The 20,203-nt window shown below is 41.7% G+C and overlaps 1 protein-coding gene across 1 annotated transcript; it reads left to right on the top strand.

Moving 5' to 3' along the window:
* The first annotated feature begins 2,719 nt into the window (after positions 1-2,719).
* On the top strand, positions 2,720-18,243 carry RIOK1 (RIO kinase 1). The gene is made up of 17 exons (XM_038129487.1): positions 2,720-2,895; positions 3,742-3,946; positions 5,093-5,183; positions 6,162-6,231; positions 6,928-6,970; positions 7,653-7,745; positions 8,464-8,576; positions 8,704-8,784; positions 9,319-9,405; positions 10,026-10,163; positions 10,796-10,899; positions 12,550-12,656; positions 13,285-13,350; positions 14,924-15,043; positions 15,329-15,382; positions 16,461-16,607; positions 18,107-18,243. Exons 1-17 carry the CDS (start codon positions 2,825-2,827, stop codon positions 18,215-18,217), a joined length of 1,701 nt encoding a protein of 566 aa, XP_037985415.1. The 5' UTR covers positions 2,720-2,824; the 3' UTR covers positions 18,218-18,243.
* The last annotated feature ends 1,960 nt before the right edge of the window (positions 18,244-20,203 follow it).

Genomic DNA, 20,203 nt, shown 5'->3' with positions numbered 1-20,203 from the left:
AGGGACTCTGTTGTTTTCTGAGAGGTATCCCAAAATTTATATGGACTCACAAGAAGAATTAAGGTTTTTTTGAGTGTTTTCAGAGCATAATCATGGAGATATACAGCTGAGGAAAACAGGTATTTTGCTTGGAACTTAATGAATGTATCACCTGGCCTCCTCAGTGCGTATCCTTCATCAGGAGTCCTCTATCAAAAATATGATGGAACTACATGAAAATTCACAGCAGTATTCAAGTATCATATTAGGTAATTTCTCTTTCATATATATGTGCGCCTATTCCATTTAAACCAATGTCTTGTATAAAGTGGAAATAGAGCCTAGAATATTGGAATATCAATCATACTGCATGAGATAGAGAAGATCCTGGTCACTTGCTGTGTTGCTGTAATAACTGCTGAGGATATAGATGCCATTTTGCATTTTCAGATAGGTTTTTATGCCAATCATCTGACAATCCCTTGACCGTGCTTTGTTCCCCCCTGTCATGTCTCCCCATGCTCCGTACAGTCCATGTTGTTCATGTGCTTCACTTGTGCCATGGCAGGAAGAGCTGACCTCAAAATCTAACAAAGTCTGTTAATTTAAACAGGCTTTGCACCAGCTAAAGATCTTTCAGACAGCACTGTGAACTACCAAGTACTGCCTGGCATACTTCGGCAGGGGAGGGGAGTGTGATAGATAAATGTCATTATAACTTGCTCATCCTAGCACATGGCACTTGAAATCCCTCTAATGTTTAGCCTCACCAACAAGAACATACTGCATGTCAGATTTTCCAAGATGGGCTCAGAAGCACAGGTTGCTTCACACAGCTGGCAGGCAGTGTCTTTTCTTGCCACGGAGTTGTACACTTCATCCTGCAAATATGAAAAGGAAGCTCTTGGTGGTCCTCTCAAGTCGCACGTCTTCCAGGAAGGAGCAACATTGCAGTTCTCCCAGGGATTCTGAGTATGATCTCTGTACCCAGTTTCCCAGCTTCAGTGTGAACAGAATACATATCCATACTACATAATATGTTGTGTTAAGTACAGAATTAGTGCATCTTGGAGTGTGAACAAACATTTTTGCTCTGAATCTTCAGGAAACATAATAATGTAGCCATAGGAAGAGTAAGGGAGGTAGTATTTCCTGAGGAGTCTTGTGTGAAAGGGAACATGGAGCTACAGTGGTCCAAGCTAAATACAGGATCTGATAGATGTCTGTCCTCCCATGGATTAGGGGTGATAACTGGTAGATCCCTGACACCTTTTTTTCCCATTCTCCTTCTGAAAGTATCACTATTGCCTAGTGGACTGTTTCTCTTAACTCTGTTGCAGATGAATTGCTTGTAGAACAGTTTGTGCCTGCTTCCAAAGGAGCTCTTAAAGCCTGGGACAAAAAAAAAAGTGTGCTGCACTCCAAGGCTGTCGAAAAATTTATGCAGAAGCCTGAAGCACAGAAAGAATAAAAATGAATGTGGAAATCCTCTGGCAGTGTTATGTTTCAAACAGTCCCTTGTCATTACAATAAATGACTATGTTTACTTAAGAGCACTGAATAATTTATTAGAGAGTGAAATAATCCTGTAGAACAGCACCTTCTCTACACACATGGATTAACCCATGGGGATTGAGAGTCCTCCATCACCTGGTTCTAGGAAAAAGATCAGCAAACAGGTGATCCTAATCTGATTTGTGTTGTAAGTGGCTGTGAACTGGGGAAAATGAGCACAGAGACTCTCAAAGAGCGGACTTTATGGAAGTGTTGCAGATGCAAATGACACCTATTGTATCACATCTATTTTAAAGGTATCTCTGCACAAACACTCATGTTTTCTGCACAATCATAGGCTTTTTATAGCTTTTATATGTACCACTTGGATTATGCAAAAACATCTACCAAAAAAAAAAAAAGAGACTACATTTTAAAATTTTACCCTTATGTACCAGATAGCAAATGCTCAGCAGTCACTTTTATTTTCCTAATCCTACATTATATCGGTATATAAACAGATTGTGTTATTCAGTGCAAGGGGCGCTAGGAGCTAAGATGCTTCTAGCCAGGCTTGCAAATTTGGAATTCCTTTGCCTTCAATTAGAGCTTTATTTTAATAAAGATTGAAATTTAATATTTCAGAGTACACCAAATAAAACTTCTCAGTATCTACTACAGAGGACACTTGTGTTTTAGGGAAAACAACCATGAATCTGTGGCAGGAATGGTCACTCCCAGCCAAGAATTGAGGGCTTGAAAATGCACTATTTCTAAGGCTAAACTGAAATTATTTAACATTATACCGATGTGGCACAGTTCAGTATTGACGTATCGGCAGCTGCTGGGGATTCACAGAATCACAGAATGGTTTGGGTCGGAAGGGACTTTAAAGATCATTTAGTTCCACCCCCCTGCTGTGGGCAGGGACACTTTCCACTAGGCCAGGCTGCTCCGAGCCCCTTGAAGACTCCCAGGGATGGGGCATCCACACCTTCTCTGGGCAACCTGTTCCAGTGCCTCAGCACCCTCACAGAAAACAATTTCTTTCTAATATCTAATCTAGCCCTACTCTCGTTCAGTGCAAAGCCATTCCCCGCTACAAGCCCTTGTAAAAAACCCCTCCGTGCGCCGGCCCCAGCCCCGCTCCCGGCCCAGCAACCTGGGAAACGGGCGGGGCCGGGAGCGGGGCCGGAGCTGGGTGGGTCCGTCCCAGCCGCGCTCGCCCGCGATGCTTTTGGTCCCTCTGGCGGCGCCGTAGCGGCCGGGCCGGGCCGGCGCCTGCGTCCCGCGGGCATCCCGGCTGCCGGCGATTCCTGCCTCCCGGTTCCTGCTTCCTGCTGCCGCCGCCATGGATTACCGGGCGCTGGTGATGAGCCAGGTCGTGCCCGGGCAGTTCGACGATGCGGACTGCTCGGACAGGTGAGGGCGCGCCCAGGGGCCGGGGCTGAGGGCGCTGGGGGTGCCGGGCCGGGCGAACACGCGGAGCGGGAGCGGGAGCAGCCCTGGGACTTGCCTGGCAGCGGGGAAGGGAGAGCGGGCGGTGCTGCTCCGCGACGGGAGGAGGTGAGAGGAAAAGCTGCGTGTGTCTCTCGGCTTCCCTCTTCCTTTATGTGTGCTGCTTTGGAGCATACTTGTCCTGGCAGAAGGCCGTGACGCGTTACTGCCATTGCAGAATCGCAGCTTCAGTTAGGTTGGAAAAGACCTCTGAGATCGTCGAGGCCAAGCTGTGACCCAACACCACCGTGCCGACTAGACCGTGGCACCGAGCAGCAACTGCAGTCTTTCCTTAAACGCCTCCAGGAACAGTGACTCCACCGCCTCCCTGAGCAATCCATTCCAATGTCTAACCACCCTTGCTGTGAAGAAACTCTTCCAAATTCTCCTGGTGCAACTTTGCATCTTTAGGCCGTGTCCTCTTTTCCTGTCACTTGTTGCCTGGGAGAAGAGACCGACCCCCATGTGGCTACAGCCTCCTTTCAGGGAGTTGTAGAGAGTGATAAGATCCCTTCTGAGTCTTCTTTCCTCCAGGCTAAACACCCCCAGCTCCCTCAGCTGCTCCTCACAGGACTTGTGCTGCAGACCCTTCACCAGCTTCACTTCCCTTTCTAGACCTGATTCAGCACCTGAATAGAGGGCCTCAGAACTGGACTCAGTGAATTAAAACGCGGGTGGAAATGTAAAGTCATTTACGGGGATAAGTGTATTGAATTTTTGGTGAGTGTAACAATCATTTTTAGTTATAGACACATCTGTGTTTCTTTTAAGTGAATCTGTGGAAGACACAGAAACGTGTAAAGAGGGTGAGGTCCCTGAGAACTGCCAGTTATGCACGTGTGAAGAAGTTAACGCTGAGGAAGGAGATGGTGATGATGACAATGATGCTGAAGAGGAAGATGAAGACTGGGACTGGGATGATGAGGTGGGAAGACTCACGAAGCGCCACAATGCTGCTGGTGGATGCAATCCACAGGTACGTTGAAGGTTATTCTGTGGGCTTTGAGGGTGCCCAAGAGCTAATGGGGCCAGCATGGAGGCTTTGTTTGTTTTTAGTGTTATGTTGAGGACAAATGCAAGCAGAAATTTTTCCTTGAGAGAACCCCCCTCCTTTGCACCTGCTCCTCTGAGGTGCCATATGTATATGTACATTGCAGCTAGAGCTCCATGTGATTTTCTTGTCTCAAACCCTGTTGCTGGGGTCTCTGTGTCACTGCAGTTTCCTTTTCTCCCTTACCTATCTCAACGTTTCTTTCTTTGCTCACACTTAAGATGTTCCTTACTTTTTGGTGTTTGTCCTCTGTGTTTCTGAGTATCTTCCCCAGCCTTTCTATTTATTTTTAGACTACCTGCTAGTCGTATCCAGGGTGAAACCGGTTCTATTTTTGACTTAATAGTGAAGAAGGCAAAGAAAAATACAAGGATGGGAAATGGAGGGGGTGCTTGAAGTGAATTAATTTAGAGCGTGTGGTGTTGGCATAGAAACTCTGGCATTGTGCAGAATGAAAAGGTAAGAAGGGTGCTAGTTCTCACATCAGCTTGGACACGAAAGGTTCAAAACCTCATTTTTCTTATTGCTACGAACTTAGCAGAACAGTTCAGATGAATCAGTGGTGCTGATCATAGCATAGCATGTCTGGCAGCACTTGTCCTGGGTGGTATACTCTTGCCTTTATTTAGAGGTTAATGCTGTTCAATGATGGTGAAATCACGTTCAGGTATTAGTTGTGCTGGGGAGGACTACATGAAAGAAAAGGCAGAATCTTGGGAAGTTTTCTTAGTTCATTACCTCTGCATTTTTTCCCTTTTATTTTATTCCGTATTTCTGTCTTCTATTCCTTTTACAGACAGAAAAAGTGCTGTGTGAGAGACTTGTAGCTTCCTAGACTAAAAAATAACTCTGGTTTGGAGCACTTTTAGAATTTTAACGGGTGGGTTACCTGTATTTTCTTTTCTTAAGAAAAATCTGGTGTTAATCCATATCTGTTTTCTTATACCCCATGCGGTTTTCATCTTACAGCTTTAGGCATAGGCATTTGAGATGACTTTTCCAATGAAATGGTTTGAATTTCAAAGGGCTGTGTACAGAACATGACTTACGTTAAAAAATCCTTTATTTCAGGCAAATAGACAGACCCCTAATTGCTCTTCAGCAAAACTGTCAACCCCTGCAGGCAAGGTTTTAAGAAAATTTGAACACAAAATCAATTTAGGTGAGTATAATTGCACTGCTGTCTGTTATTTTAAACAGTTACCACTCTGTGGCATTCTCTGCCTAATTCTGCTCATGCTAAGCCAGAACTCACTGGAATGGGTGAGTTAGCCATTGCCAGAGAGATTAAAAAAGGCTTTTGAGTACTTGAAGTTGCCTTTAGTCTCCAAGAACTGCCTATCATATCCTCCTCTCTCTCCACCTTCAGAACCACATGGCTGTTTTGTTGGGATTTTTTCTTTCCCCTTGACTTCTCCAGGCAACATGAAGTCTTTCTTCCCTACATTCTCTTTAGGAAAAAGCTGTTTGGGTGGAGGGAGGGTATCAACTCTCTGTTGTGATGCTGGTGATTCCCACAGCTGCTACCACAGCTGCATTTTCTAGACAAATGCAGTTCCCTGTAGTATTAGAGGGGGTACATTATGCAGCAATTCTCTCCCAGGGGCAGAGTTCCTGTGCTAAGTGAAGAGGCTGCTGTCCCAGCTGGTGTGGTTTGATTTTTGCCCTGAGATGGAGGTGGCTGCACAGCACAGCCTGTCAGGACTAGGGGTAGCTGTGATTGGCACCTTCTGATAGGGTAGAGATCAGAGGCTGGGTTTTCCTTTGTAACAATGCGGTGCTAAGGTGAAGGCTGCTGGTATTTGTAGCCAAAAACAGCAGCTTTTATACATTTAGCATTTAATCAAACACCATTTAAATGCATTGTTGAAGAGAATCTGGGAGGCTATTGCTTATTGTGTTAAGAAAAATGGCATTTGATTGTTATAAGAGAAGAACAGACAAATTTAATGGTGAGATGTTATCCAAAAGGCATTACTGGTATCACATTTCTAAGTCTCTGGAACTGTCTCACTCATGTGTGTTGTTACCTTATAGTCCTGCCCTGAAATTCAAACAGAGTGAAGTGCTAAGTGTGTAGGAAACTTCTATGGGTTTTAGGGTTTTGGTTTGTTTTCATTTCTTCTTATATGTTTTTCAGATAAGCTAAATTTTGATGACTCTGTTATAAACAGAGTCACAGAAAAGTCTAGACAGAAGGAAGCAGACATGTGAGTATTACTTATGCTTCTATTTTCATTTAAATACCTTAAACCCACAAGTATAGTGCTTATTTCCTTGTTTAATTAAGTTTGTTAAGAAAAATGAAGTTAAGAAGTAGTCTACATGCAGTTTGCCCTTTGGTCTTCAATTTTTTGGTTTCCAAATCAGTTTTTGGAATCATCCCAAAATTTTGATTCTTTCATCACTCATAGCACATCTGATTGTGTTGGTGTAGTATAGGAAGACAGAAGTGATGGGTGTCATTCCCCTAGAAAAGACCCTTTGATACTCTTTTTACTAAACAGAAGTCCTTAAGCCACTGAGCTAAAAAGGTATTGGACGCCTTTAGAAAGTTCCTCCTGATGATTAGTGAGGAAAGAGTATTTCTTCTTGAAAATTTCTTTTTTGACTGCAGCTTAAGTTGTAAAGACAGATACAGTTTCCTCCTGAATGAGCATGATTCAGAAAAAGCAGGAAGATCGTCTATGAAAGTGGAGGGCTCTGATGTTAATGGTGGTGGTGTGATGATTTTTTTTTCCTTTCCATCCCTCTGTCTGCAGGAAAAACCTTTGCTTTTGTATGAACTGAAAGCCTTACTTCTTAAGGCTGTCATCTTTACCTTTGGCACAGAATGTCACAGTTTGCTCTGTCAAAGTACCGAGCCCATATCTGGGATTGTAACATTTTATTTTCACTTCTGCTAGGTACCGAGTCAAAGACAAGTCAGACAGAGCAACAGTAGAACAGGTAAGTCCTTTGTTCATCAAAATTTCCTTTTAACCAGAGCACATAGTGTAGAATTTTGTAATCAATGACTAAACAGTTAAAGCAGGAACAGAGTTTTGGAATTCTGTTTCCCTTGTTATGCTGAAGAGACCTGTTGTTTCTTTCTTTCTTTGTTTCACATATGAAAGTTAACTTTGGTTCCATAAACATGTTAGAGCTCATTTTTTTGTTTAACATTATGATTTGTTCATATGTGTAATGCAGAATTCCATCTTAAGCTTTTATTGAATTCCAAAGAACAAGAAAAAATGCTAAGTTTGCATTTTTTCTTTTTTTCTTCTTCAGCAAGACTGAATTATTACTGGGCTGAGCCCACACGGCTGTCCTATTTCAGTTATGTTATCTGTATCCCAAGAAAAATCTTACTTTAAAACATTTAATGCAGCTCTGGGTGGGACATTATTTCTTTGTCTCTCCTAGAGTTAGCTTGAAGGCATATGCTTAATTTAAAAAAGAGAAAAAAATTTGAAGAAAAACTGAAATATCATCCTAGATTCATGGTAAAATTCAGAGTTATTATATATTCAGATTATTATTTGGTCCTTGAGAACAGTCTGATGCCCAGGATCCTTTAATATGATAGTAGAACTGGACATTATTATTTGTTTTTTTTCTCTGCTGACTTTTCTGTATCAAATTTGAGGTGTTGGACCCAAGGACCCGAATCATTCTGTTCAAGATGCTCTCTAGAGGTATCATATCAGAAATCAATGGCTGCATCAGCACAGGGAAAGAAGTAAGTTTTATTGCAAATAACGTAGTAGGCTTTTTTTTCAGCCAGCTGGGTGGAAGTTTATGATGCTCAGAAAATGTAGTGAAGCACTTGGGCTTAGTTCTACATATTTTGTGCTGCTTGAGTGGTAAGAAGTTATCTTAAGAAAAAATTTATTTATGTTAAAGGAAATAAATTTTCCCAAATATGGAAGATTTCTAAGAATGCCTTAATATTATCCTAAATTTGTGGATGTTGTTAATTGCATCTTTCAACAAAAAGTTTTAGCAAAGGTATGTATACCCATAGTATTAAACAATGCCTAAAAATCATACAAACCCAGATAATTCCAATTAAAGACACTTCTGCCCTGTGTAGAGGTGAAAACATGAGATATTTGGGCCATGCTTTAGGGCCTGAACAGTGCATAGGCTGAAGTTAACCCTTCACACAAGGGCTTGTTTGAGTCTCCCAAGTGTGCATGAGGCCGAGTTTTCTTGTGCAGTGTTGATTTTATTCTGAGGCCATTGTTGCACCCTGCCCCACCTTGTGTACTATCCTGTAAGCTGCCTTTCATGGTAGAAGGATTGCCCTGGTGTGCAGTCTCCTTCAGCTGAGTGACACATAGGGGCTGGGGTGAGATCAGCCCTTTTCCAGGTGTCAGAATGAGAAGAAGAGAGAAGATTATGTTGCTTTAAAGATCTTTTCTGTAATGTTATTTCTTCCCTTTTTAATCTGATAGGCCAATGTATATCATGCCAGTACTGCAAATGGAGAGAACAGAGCAATAAAGATTTACAAAACCTCTATTCTGATGTTTAAAGATCGGGATAAGTATGTGAGTGGTGAATTCAGGTGAGTTTGACTCCTGCCTGATTTTACTGGGGAAGAGGGATTGTTTTGACAGGTGTTAAAATGACTAGTGCTCATGCTGTGTTGATAGACTAAGAGTCCCTGTTGTCTTTTATTTTTTTATTTAAAGATTTCGTCATGGATACTGCAAAGGCAACCCAAGAAAAATGGTGAAGACATGGGCTGAAAAAGAAATGAGAAATTTAATAAGGTGATTGTTCCAGTTTTTATTTCATCATTCAGAGGTTACCGAAACTTTTAAGTTTATAGGAGGTGCTCTCTTTTTGCTGGACTGTGGCTACCACTACCCTATCAGGTCTCTGGAGTGTTCAGGAAAGTGTCTTCAGCTTCATTATGGGAGAGAACAAAAGGGGAGGGAAGAATAAAGATCTTCTTTTGTTTTCCTGCTAATGCTTGAAGCTCTTCAGTGTCTGAACTCTGTCTGACATGACTGAACAGCAAGGAGAAGCTAGAAATAGCTGCTGCTGAGCAGCAGCACACTGTGTGATATAGGTTAATCTAGGATTAACCTGAACTGTCTAAAGATTCTTTGTCACAGGAATGCTTAGAAAAGGGTCAGAATGGTTGTGGCTTTTTGTGTGTATTTCCGAGTTGTTCTTCACAAAGGAGAGTTTCCTGAGCTTTCACTGTTTTATGTTCAAAGCTGCAGAGCTCCTTTATGCACTGGTGCAAAGCAAATAGAGTTTGGTTTTATTTTTTTTGTGGCTTTGTTCCTGTGTTTCAGGTTGAATACAGCCCAGATACCTTGCCCAGAGCCAATTATGCTAAGGAGTCATGTGCTTGTCATGGGCTTTATTGGTAAAGGTGATAGGTAAGTATCACCTGGTATTTCTAAATATCCTTAGAAAATAAATTTTTTTTGTTTATTTGAGTTGGTTTTGTTTTTTTTTTTTAATTTAGTAATAGCTTTTCCCAAAGGTTTAATAAAACCAACCAAACCAACCATCTGAATTTACCTACAGTTACTCTAGGACTGTAAAGTTAACACGTGCATGTGATCTGTGGAATGGTCCCAGACATTTGTCAGGTACTACTGCAGGCAATCTGTGTGATACTGAAACCTTAGTTGTGTGCAAAATTAATTCATAAAATGGCTTAACCAGAGATTCATGCTGGAAAGGCTTGCTAGTCATACATGAAGATAGTTTATTGTTTTGTAGTTACTGACATTAATGTAGCGTGGTCCAAATTAGCTCCTATTGAAAATAGAGCTCCAGAACCTTTGGCAAGCATGTAGCAAAGCTTTGCTCCCCTTCCTGCTGGCTCCCTGCACTTGGTTGCTCATCCTGACTTTCTTGACACAGGGAGTGAAAGATTCAAGCACAGCAATTAAAGCATTTGCAGCTGCTATGAAAAAAGAAGAAGTATTTAATTTCTGTTGTTTTTGGTTTTGTTTGTTTGTTTTGTTTTGTTTTTTTTTGTAATTTGAAGGCCTGCTCCTCTGCTGAAGAATGCTCAGTTGTCTGACTCCAAAGTCCGGGAGCTGTACCTACAGATCATCCAGTACATGAGAAGAATGTACCAAGATGCCAGACTTGTTCATGCAGATCTCAGTGAATTTAATATGCTGTATGTTTTTAGTCCTTGCTCGGAATTGTGACATCTAAAATGTATGCATTGGCAGCCTCTGTGTGAGAGTACCGATGTACCTTTCAGCGAGGGCGGGGTCCTTGTCATTACTGGGTTTTGTAACATGTCTAATTAATTATGTAGCTTTTAGCCCAGATCTGAGCTTTCTCTGTTAAAAAAAAAAAGCAACAGGCAAATAAACAAAAAAAGAAAAAAAGTTAAAAACCACAACAAAATCATCTCACAAAACCCCCTCACAACCAGAAAAAAACCCAACAACAGCAAAAATTAGTAAGGTATCATTTTTAGGTAAGGTATTTTATATTAGTTAGGTATCATTTCACTGCTATATTTTTATAACTTGTTTCTTTTTTTTCCTTTTTCATGCGCCTCTCTGCTTTTACTGTTCATGAGCAGACTATTTTTTAAAAAAGTTTAATTATACAGCTTGTATAGAGGAGGGAAAGGATTGATTTGATTGAAAAAAGCCACCCTGGCCCTCACATGCAAGGCGTATGCTGGAGAAAGAAGTTAAGATTTTTTTTTTTTATGCTGGTTCTTGAGGCATGCTTTGTTCCCTGCCCCTCAGTAGTCTGGTGGAGTTGGTGCAGCTCTGTGGGGTTTCCTTGCAGGTACCACGGAGGGGACGTGTACATCATTGACGTGTCTCAGTCCGTGGAGCACGACCACCCGCATGCGCTGGAGTTCCTGCGCAAGGATTGTGCCAACGTTAATGGTGAGGGGGCTTGTTCTGACACCTGGTTTATTTAGCAGGATGGACTTAGTTCAACTTACATTCTTTCAGGTGTAACTGACTATAGAAGCTGTCAGAATTTCATTAAAATACTTCCTCTCCTATGTTCTTTTGACTTCTTCAGGGAGCAGTGTAGTGTGCTGAGTTCAGAGTAGTGCAGCCTATTTTGCTAGAAATCATCTCTCTGAAATGAATCACATGGCTGAATCTCAGAGTTAGGATAGATCTAAGATCAGTCCCAGTCTGCAGCAGTGCTCACCCCAGTCTTAACTTCCCTTACTTAAAATATTGATGTGTTGCCTTTTGTGAGCTGAATCCACATCTGGGATTCCTCAGCTGGGAGGATATTTCTGTGTGTTAAAAAGTTCCCTGCACTGAAGGACAGCTGAGAGGATCAAGGCACAGAGTAATTAATTAGAGATGTTATCACTTGTGATAGTATTTTGATAAGTTTAATGTTGTTTTTCTCTTGAGAATTTGGTCTTCATGTCTGAATATACATGTTGTGTAACAGATACACACCTCATGATAGGGTGTGTCTCCGAGGACAAAAAAAAATCTCTCTTTATAGGCTGCTTTTGTCCCCCCTTTCTTTTCAGATTGACTTTTTTCTTATTTTACAGAGACTCTTGAAAGTCTGGTGCATAATTAGGATAGAACTGTGTGCATGCTGTATGTTTGTTGATATCCAGTATGCTACTTTTTCCTTATTCTTTTTCAGTTCTTGTATTTCTAGTAACTCCCTTCTGTCTCAGCTAGTCACACCCTTGCTCTTCATTCATGTCTTTTTACTTACTCTCCCTAGATATTCTAGTGTCTCAGTGAGTTGCAGTGGTTTTGGTGTTGTTTTGTTTGTTTTCTGTCACTGCAGCTTTCTCTGTCTAAACCTTCTACAGAGACTAAGAAACACCTGGTTCTGCCCTAGGTGTGATTTTTTGCAGAGATTTGTGGTTGCGTGGGCACAGACAGCTGCCTCCAAACTAAGTCCTTTTCTAATCCTTCTATGATTGATTGATTGATTTCTCACAGTGAGAGATCTTCTGGGAACTTTAGTAAGAAATACTTGTTAAACAGTTCTCAGTGTCACTTGCTGCTGTTTTTCAGAAGAGAAATTCAGCCTATGAATTTGGTCATAACTGATTTAAGAAAGCAATTCTGAGTGTAGTAGCAAGGAAGATTCTAGGACATCAATGTGTCTCCCTTTTGGGTGGATCATAATGTACTGTATTTCAGTGGCCACTTATTTCTCTCTGGCAAAAGTTTGAGGTCTCCATTCCTTATTTGAAATACATTTTTTTTAATCTTAGTCGTTGCAAATACTACACCTGTCTTGAATTCTTTACTTCTTAGCCTGTACTCCATTAAGTCAGGATCCTGCTGAAATTGATTTGGCTTTTATATTTATGCAGTTTCTCTCCTTTTAGTATTTGTTGCATCTGGGAGATGAACAGTTTTATTTCAGATGACCAAGAATCATCTGGTAATTAAACTCCATATGATGTAGAATGTGCTGCTGAGACTTTCCCAAGTCATCAGAGTTGTTGGCTCACTGGAATTGTCACTTTAACATCCAAGCTGTGTATGTTAGATGGAATTACTAATGGATTTTGTCTCTCCCTTGTTTCCTGGCAGACTTTTTCCAGAAGCACAATGTTGCAGTGATGACAGTGAGGGAGCTGTTTGAATTTATTACTGATCCTTCTATCACAAGTGAAAACATTGATGACTACCTGTCTAAGGTAAGACCTCATGGCCTTGTTACCGAGTAAGAGGACAGTAAAATCAGATCTAGTTCAAGCTCCATCATCTCATTTATTCTACATCCTAAGGAAGCCAGAACATGACATTGTTGTGCTAGTGCTTCAAAAATGCATATAGGTCTTTTCCATTTATACCATTGTAGGGTGACACTGCTTTCATTGCATGTTCTCTCAGAAAGTCTGTCTAATCACGAAGACTCAAATGTCTGTTTGAAGTGCTGTAAGAACCAGGAGGCTTTAAGTTAGCTCTTCCTTTCTGGCAAGGAGGAGCGCTGCAGAAGTATAATCGTGCTTATATGGAGAGTGGTGTTGTATGTCCTGTAGCCATGCTGGGCCTGCCACGGTTTGGTCTGGGGCAAGGAGCTGCACGTGTGTTTTTCCCGCTGATACGGCCCTGATCAATGGCAGCTGTCAGTGTGCTTGGCAGCGGGGCTGGTCACCGTTAGGTGTCGCTGAAGGCATTCCCACAGGGACAGCTGGAGTGCCTGGGAATGACGGTGGAGCGCAGGGAAAAACGCAGATGGGAATAGTTGGATGTGATTCTAAAGGCTTAGTGGTGCGATTCTAAAGAATGATAACTTTGTTGTAATGTTTTGTATTTCTTTAGGCAATGGAAATAGCATCGAAAAGAACAGAGGAGGAAAGATCCAGTCAAGATAAAGTGGATGAAGAAGTGAGGATTTCTGGTCCTGCTATGAAATGAATATTAACCTTACTTCTTCTAAACACTGAAAAATGTTCTGTTTTCTTTGGAAAAATGTACAGTTGATGATAAAGAAAACACTGTTTCTGATACTGAGATGTCTTGACCTAGTTGAGATATGAAGTATTAAGGGATGCCATGTGTAAAAGCTGACAGCAATAAGCTGTTAAAAGGCAAATATTCTATTTTGTAAACCAGTTTGTTTGCTGACGTCTATGTCTCTTGATGTATCTTCCAGTTCAGGTTTAGTTAACAAAAAACCTGAGTAGAGAGATCTGATTGTGCCAGTGGTTTTGGACCAGTGATACAGAAGCAGGCTCTTTGGATGAGTGCATTGGCCAAATTGCCTATCTAGCTCCACTCCCAGTCTAATTCAGTTCTTCCACTGCTTTTACATTAAGGGAAGCCATCTCAAGTCCATTACAGAAAGCTGTTAATGTTCTGGAAGTGCTTGATGTAAAGATAGAAATGGTTCTATCTTAGTCTTAACTATCTGTTCCAGAAGAGTCTAAAAACAAAACCAACAACCAACAAAAGCCTCTTATCTTGTGGGTCAATACAACTTGATTTATTCAAAACTTTTTTATCTTGGAGCTCAGCAGGTTTCACTAACTGCTTCAGGCTTTGCCAAGAAAAGATGTTTTTTGTTTCCCAGTATAGCCTCAGCATAAAACTACTGAGGTGTAGAGTCAGATTCTAGTGTTTGGTAGCAAGCCCATCTTCTGCAAGCAAGTTACTCCTTTGTTTATATGAGGTACTGACCTGTAAGAGAGGTGGTTTTGTAGCATCTAAGTTCAGTTCATTTGTCTTAGACTTCCCATGTATCCATGGCTAATTTGTGCCACTTACCTTGCAAAAGAATAGAGCTGAGTAAGGGCAGCTCTGTGGAAGTGGGGGCCTGTGCTTTGTGCACAGCTCTCAGATGAGCAGTGATGATCATGAAGGGTACTGAATCTGTACTGGGATTGAAGTGATATTTCTCTGATCTGGTAGAGTGGTAAGCTTACTGAAAGACTTTTCAAATGTGACAAACTTTAAGTATGTTATTGATACTGCAGTTAGTTTTTATTTTACTGTACTGCTGCAAGAACCTTTTTTGAGTTGTACTGTAGGTTGAAGCAGGTATTGTTACATAAAGAGATTAAGTTCTAGCCTTGCACTTCAATGGGGTTGCCTCTTGAAGGCATTATAAACATTACAATAAAAGCATTAGAAAAATTCTTAGGATACAAAACCTTAGGACTCAAATAGGCTAAGAGGTGGTTGGAGAATTTTGTCAGTGGGCTGGTGTGAGTCACACTAAGGAAGGACCCTTCTTAGTTGTGATCTACCAATAATGTCTAGGTTGCACATTAAGTCTGCCCCTGCAAAAAATAACCAAACAAAAAACAACTCTGTAGTTCAAATGGTAGGGGATGGTTGCTATGTTCATTTGTTGTTTCTCTGATTGTGATTATTCTCCTAAGGATACATAATTAGGAGAGAAGAACATCATGACACTATATGTTAATTAGTAAGTCTCTGTTTCCTTTCACTGTGCTAGGTATTTAAGAAGGCCTACATACCTCGAACTCTGACTGAAGTTAAAAACTATGAGAGGGATGTGGACATAATGATGAAATTGAAAGAAGAGGATATGGCATTGAATGTTCAGCAAGATAATGTGAGTAGACATGCTGAGGCCCTGCAAAAGAGAGAGATGGAATATGAATTCTTCTTACTGGAAACTGTTAGCGACAAACAAAAACAGAAGTGTTGCTACCAAGATGTAGAGTACTAAATCTATATCATACTTTAAAATTGTCTGGTTAGTGCTTAATGCTAACATTGTGGATTTTATCCTGGTCTTTATTTCTTTAAATTTATTTTTAGATAGTAATTTTCTCTAGGCACAAAGAATAAAGACGTAATTTCATAATGTAATTTCTTCCTCTCTCTCTTGGAGCAGATTCTCTACCAGACTGTGACAGGACTGAAAAAGGATTTGTCTGGCGTTCAGAAGGTGAGAGGGTTCTTTTTGAAATCCTTCATTTTAGCCATTTACAGATAAGTGCTTACAGATATTTCAGAGAATGCCTGGTCCTGCAGCTGACACCATGAAAGAAGCCTTTGTGTGCAGAGTGACCATTTGTGTCAGGATGGTTCTGCACAAGACAGAATTTGCTTCCCTGTACTGTGGCTGATGCTGGGTTGCTCGAGAATGAAATTAAAATCCTTGCTGTGGCCATGATCTCTAAAGTTAAGGTGATGATGAGGGAGTGTTTTCTGATTATAGAACATGTAATTGATTTAAACTGTTGCATGACTGTAAGTTTTGATATGTTTCTGATATCAGATATGTTGATATGATAGGGTGATCTGTTGTAATATTGCATAAAGAACAGTCCTCCAGTATAAGCCATAAAATATTATGTCTTACTGTGTTTGAAGTACTTGACAGTCACACTTCTGTAAAGTAGATTGGATGAGAAGTTTGATACAGATCACTTGGAGCCATGTCATTCAAGGCAGAAGCCCTGTGTGGGTTCCCCCTCTTTACTTTGTGAATGTTCTCTAGCAGTGGTGTAGACTCTTGATTTAAAATGGAAATATAAATATGGATGGGATCAGGCTGTAGCACAGTCTCCAGGCTTGTTTAAGAATAAGTGAGTGTTCCAGTGCAGATATTTGTGTTTGCAATATATAATACATACAGTGCCCCCAAGGTAGATTTGGGCATGATCCAAGGATAATTAAAAATAGGCTTCCGCATATGTTAGCAAATTGCTGTTTAACTTAGGGAAATTAGTTTGGGACTGCAAATAACAGCTGTGCTTTGAGCCCTGACCTAAAAGAATCTGTGGTGTGCATTCTAGATTCCTTGTTCTTAGTTTGGCTTAACCTACTTTTCATTCTTTATCTTGAAACTCAGTGAGGGCTGTGGTAAGGGAGATAGCATCAGATTGCTCAAGGGCTTCTTTGCAGCAGATTCTGTTTTCTTTTTTGTGAATATATATATACACATTGTGCATGTATATGTGTGTATGCTGTCATTAGGTTTCTTGGTTTTGACTTGATATAATTCTTGATATATCTTGCAGATTCCTGCACTTCTTGAAGAGGCCGACGATTCAGAAACAGACTCTGATAATGATGATGATGGTGGCAGCTCAGAGGACTCTGATTTGGGCTGTAAAGAAACTGTACATCCCAAAGATAAACCTGCTGAAGTTAGCATGGACAAAAAGGTCAGCTGGCCAGGAATTGTTTATTTTTTCCCACCTTTGCTTATATGACACAAAAAAATCCTAACTTAGTGGCTCTTGCTTCTTCTTGTCTGAAACAAGCTGTGAACCTTTCCTGTTGTGGAGAACAAGAGCAGAGGCAGTGAATTTCATTGGGGATGCTTTATTAAAGGTGGTTTTATCTAGAGCAGTGTGCAACACAGCTCTCTGTAGCTTAGGCAAAGCTAGAAGACGGATCTCTACAGGGAATTACAGGGCTGCACAAAGTAGAATTCAGTGAAGACTGGGCAGCTTTTCAGTCCCTCTGGCTATTCTTCCAGGCTTTGGTGTTCAGGTTTGTGGCTGTGGTCCCTGATGAACCTCCTTATGCCCAGACAGCTGAGACCACTTGATCTGTAGAACTGGAGATTTGGTGACAGTGTTTGTACCACAGTGGCTTTTGCAGTGCCATTAGTAGTACAAGCTGGCTAGCTTTGCTGTGGGCAAGAGATGTGATGCAGTCCAGCAAAAGGATTATGGTTAGGGTCTGGGGTTTGGGTTTTCTGTGGGGTTTCATTTTCTAAACTGTGGAGCAATATGGTTAGTTTTGGTGAGGCTTTCCTGCAGAGTGTCACTCATGAATGAGAGCCTTTTGGCAACGTTTTAGGTGCTGTGCAAAAGAAAAAAACAGGGTGAAACTTGCAGGCTTAAGGGGTTCAAGATATGGGACATTGCTTTTTAGGTTTTTCTTCCCAGAAAATGTAAGATAATCTATTTCATATCTGTCAAATAAAAATGCAGTGCTCCAGTACACACTGCCAGTCTAGAGCTGCTGCCTTTTAGATGTGAAACAGGGAAGTCTTGGCCACTTCTCATCCTAATTGGTAGGTTTTTATTTGGACTTCTTTTTGTGTGAGATGAGGGTTTTTTGTATTTAGCTGTAGGTTGAACAACTGATTAGCAGCAATTACTTCTACCTGCCCCTTCCACTTTGCTGACTTTTTGTTTTCTAGTTTAGTCTCGTCTGTTCTGTGTCTGGCACAGATTTACAGTGTGTTGCAGTAGCATGGCATTCTTTCCTGCCACTCCTGCTGATGATCAGCTTGCTCTGTCAGCACTTACTGGATCAATATTTTTGCATGACACATAGAAACACATACTATAGTAGCCCTGTGGGTAGCAGAAAATGTAGACCAGACAACCTTTTGTAATCTTGGGTGTAAATAGCATGAGTTAAGAGTGCCTCTTGTTCATTTTCTTTAAAGGTTGCATGAAACTCAGGTTCTAACTAGTTTGAATTTCGCCTTGTCACTACCAGTGTGCAGGTCTGGGCTCCACCTCCACTCTGTATTTCCTTTTTCCTTTCCCCTCACCATTTCTATTGATTTTTAAAATCTCTTTATCTTGATAACCTTATTTTTATGTAATGTGTTAACTAACTTGTTAATGTAACAATTGATTGACTTGCTTAAAATTCTTCATTCCCTTCTGGCTTTAAATGAATGGTATTTGTTTCCTTATAGGAAAGGAAAAAGATGGTTAAAGAAGCCCAAAGAGAAAAGAGAAAAGCCAAAATCCCAAAGCATGTGAAGAAGAGGAAAGAAAAGACTGCAAAAATGAAGAAAGGCAAATAAAACCATCTTTGGCTCAGAGAAAGGGACTATGTGTTGTGGATTAGTCAGTCACCATATTTTTTTCTTTATTAAAAAATTAAAAATCCTTTATTTATATACATACAGTATAAACTGTGAGGGTGGTTTTGTTAATAACATCGTGTAGTTATTTGAACAGAGTGTATGACACAGGATTCTCGATGGGAAAGAATGAGTAACGTTTGTGCCTGCTAAAATTCTTTACCTGTGCAGGTCTGACTTTTTTGCTAAACTCACACTGATTTGTTCCTGTGTTCTAACTCCCCATGCCTTCTTCAGAGTGTGGAAGCAAACTGAGCTCTGCAGGCTCTCACAGTCCCCCGGGATAACCCTGCAGGCATTGTGCCTTTGCTGCCTCCCTGTGCTTGCATCACCATTGATGGCCAAGTGCACACGTGGCTGCAATCCCCAGTTTGACCTTCACAGCCTCTCTGGTGCCTTTGGCTAAAAATTTCTCTATGAGGGGAACCCATCAGGGCTTCCAGATCTTTCTCTCTCTCTCTTTCTCTCTCTCTCTTTCTCTCTCTCTCTTTCTCTCTCTCTCTTTCTCTCTCTCTCTCTCTCTTTCTCTCTCTCTCTCTTTCTCTCTCTCTCTTTCTCTCTCTCTCTTTCTCTCTCTCTCTTTATCTCTCTTTGCTCCCTTTCTCCATCCACACAGTGGTTGATAGCACTCTCACATACAGTACCCATGTAAGTGTAGACAGTATTACTGGAGCAAGCAAGACTGGTATTTTCTCAGCAAATGGGGATGTTTGTTGGGACACTGAGATGAAATACGTGCATTTTAGAAATTGGCATTACATCAGGTGCAAGAGAGGGGCCAGCCTCCAACTTGGAAGGGAAGGAAGGAGGACTTGCAAGACCTATATCCAGAGGTGAGGGAGTACTGGTGATTCTCATGACACCAAGGGCTTAGATGCTGCCAGAAGCATGGGCACCTTATTTCCTGCCTGTGTAGAGATGTATTCAGGCAGAGGTGGCCTCAGTGATGGCTGCCCTGAGCCTGGCTGGTTGTGTTCATCAGTGTAGTGCTGAGGGTGACTGAAGCAGTAACAGCTTTGTACACTTTGTCCTTGAAGTCCCATTGGATTGAGGATTCTCCCTGCTGACCAGCAGGGCTGTAGTGTGCACATCTGCCGTGATTCATGCAGATAGTGCACCAGGGAGTGGGTGTTGGGCCTAAGGGTTGTGGATGGAGTGGGGAATTGTGTCCAAGTTGTTGCCTTTCCCCAGGAACAAGTTGTGCACTGGGCAGACCTCGGTGTTTTCAGTGAAGTGGGCTAAGCATAAGTGACTGTGAAGCTGTGTGTGCTTTATTTTGTGTAGCTCAGCAGTGCATGACTCCACCAGGAAACTGGTCTGCGGCTGATCAGTGTGAGTGGGGGTTGTCAGACACAAGAGACAGCCACCTTCTCTTTGGGTCTGGCTGCTCTGAAGGCAGGGATAGGTGCTGGTTCTTGGCAAAGAGCCTGGAAGCCCCAGAGACAGAGCATGTCCTGCGGGGTGGTGTTTACCTCCTTTACCTGAGGAGACACTTCAGAGAAAGGAGGTTGCTCTCATCTTTGCTTGAGGGAAGAGGAAATGTCCCAGCCCACGTACCCTTGTCTTCCCTCCAGGCCGTGCACCACAGCCTTATCAAGTTTGCCCAGCTCTAGCTGTCCTGTAGCAGGATCCTGAATCTGTCATTTTGGATTGGAACCTTGCTCGCAGTGATGTGCAGCAGGACTGTCTGTGCAGGCTGTTCAAAGCATGAGCTGCCTGCCTCAGGTGTTTGCTGGAGGACAGGTGTACACAGTCAGGGTGTTGGCAGGGGACCTGAGGTGAAGCACAGCCAGAAAACCCCATGTGCAATGCTGATGGCCTGGAGGTGGCTTTTGCAGTGGGTATGTGCTTGTCAGAGGTGGGCTGTGAGTGCAGTTCATGTGTCCTGGCCACTGCAGGCCCAACAGGTACTAAAGTGAGGCAGTC

This window comes from Motacilla alba, chromosome 2, assembly GCF_015832195.1.
Source record: "Motacilla alba alba isolate MOTALB_02 chromosome 2, Motacilla_alba_V1.0_pri, whole genome shotgun sequence".
Lineage (NCBI taxonomy): Eukaryota > Metazoa > Chordata > Aves > Passeriformes > Motacillidae > Motacilla > Motacilla alba.
The sequence above is the reverse complement of the archived record's forward strand: the minus strand, read 5'-3'. Positions and strand labels throughout refer to the sequence as shown.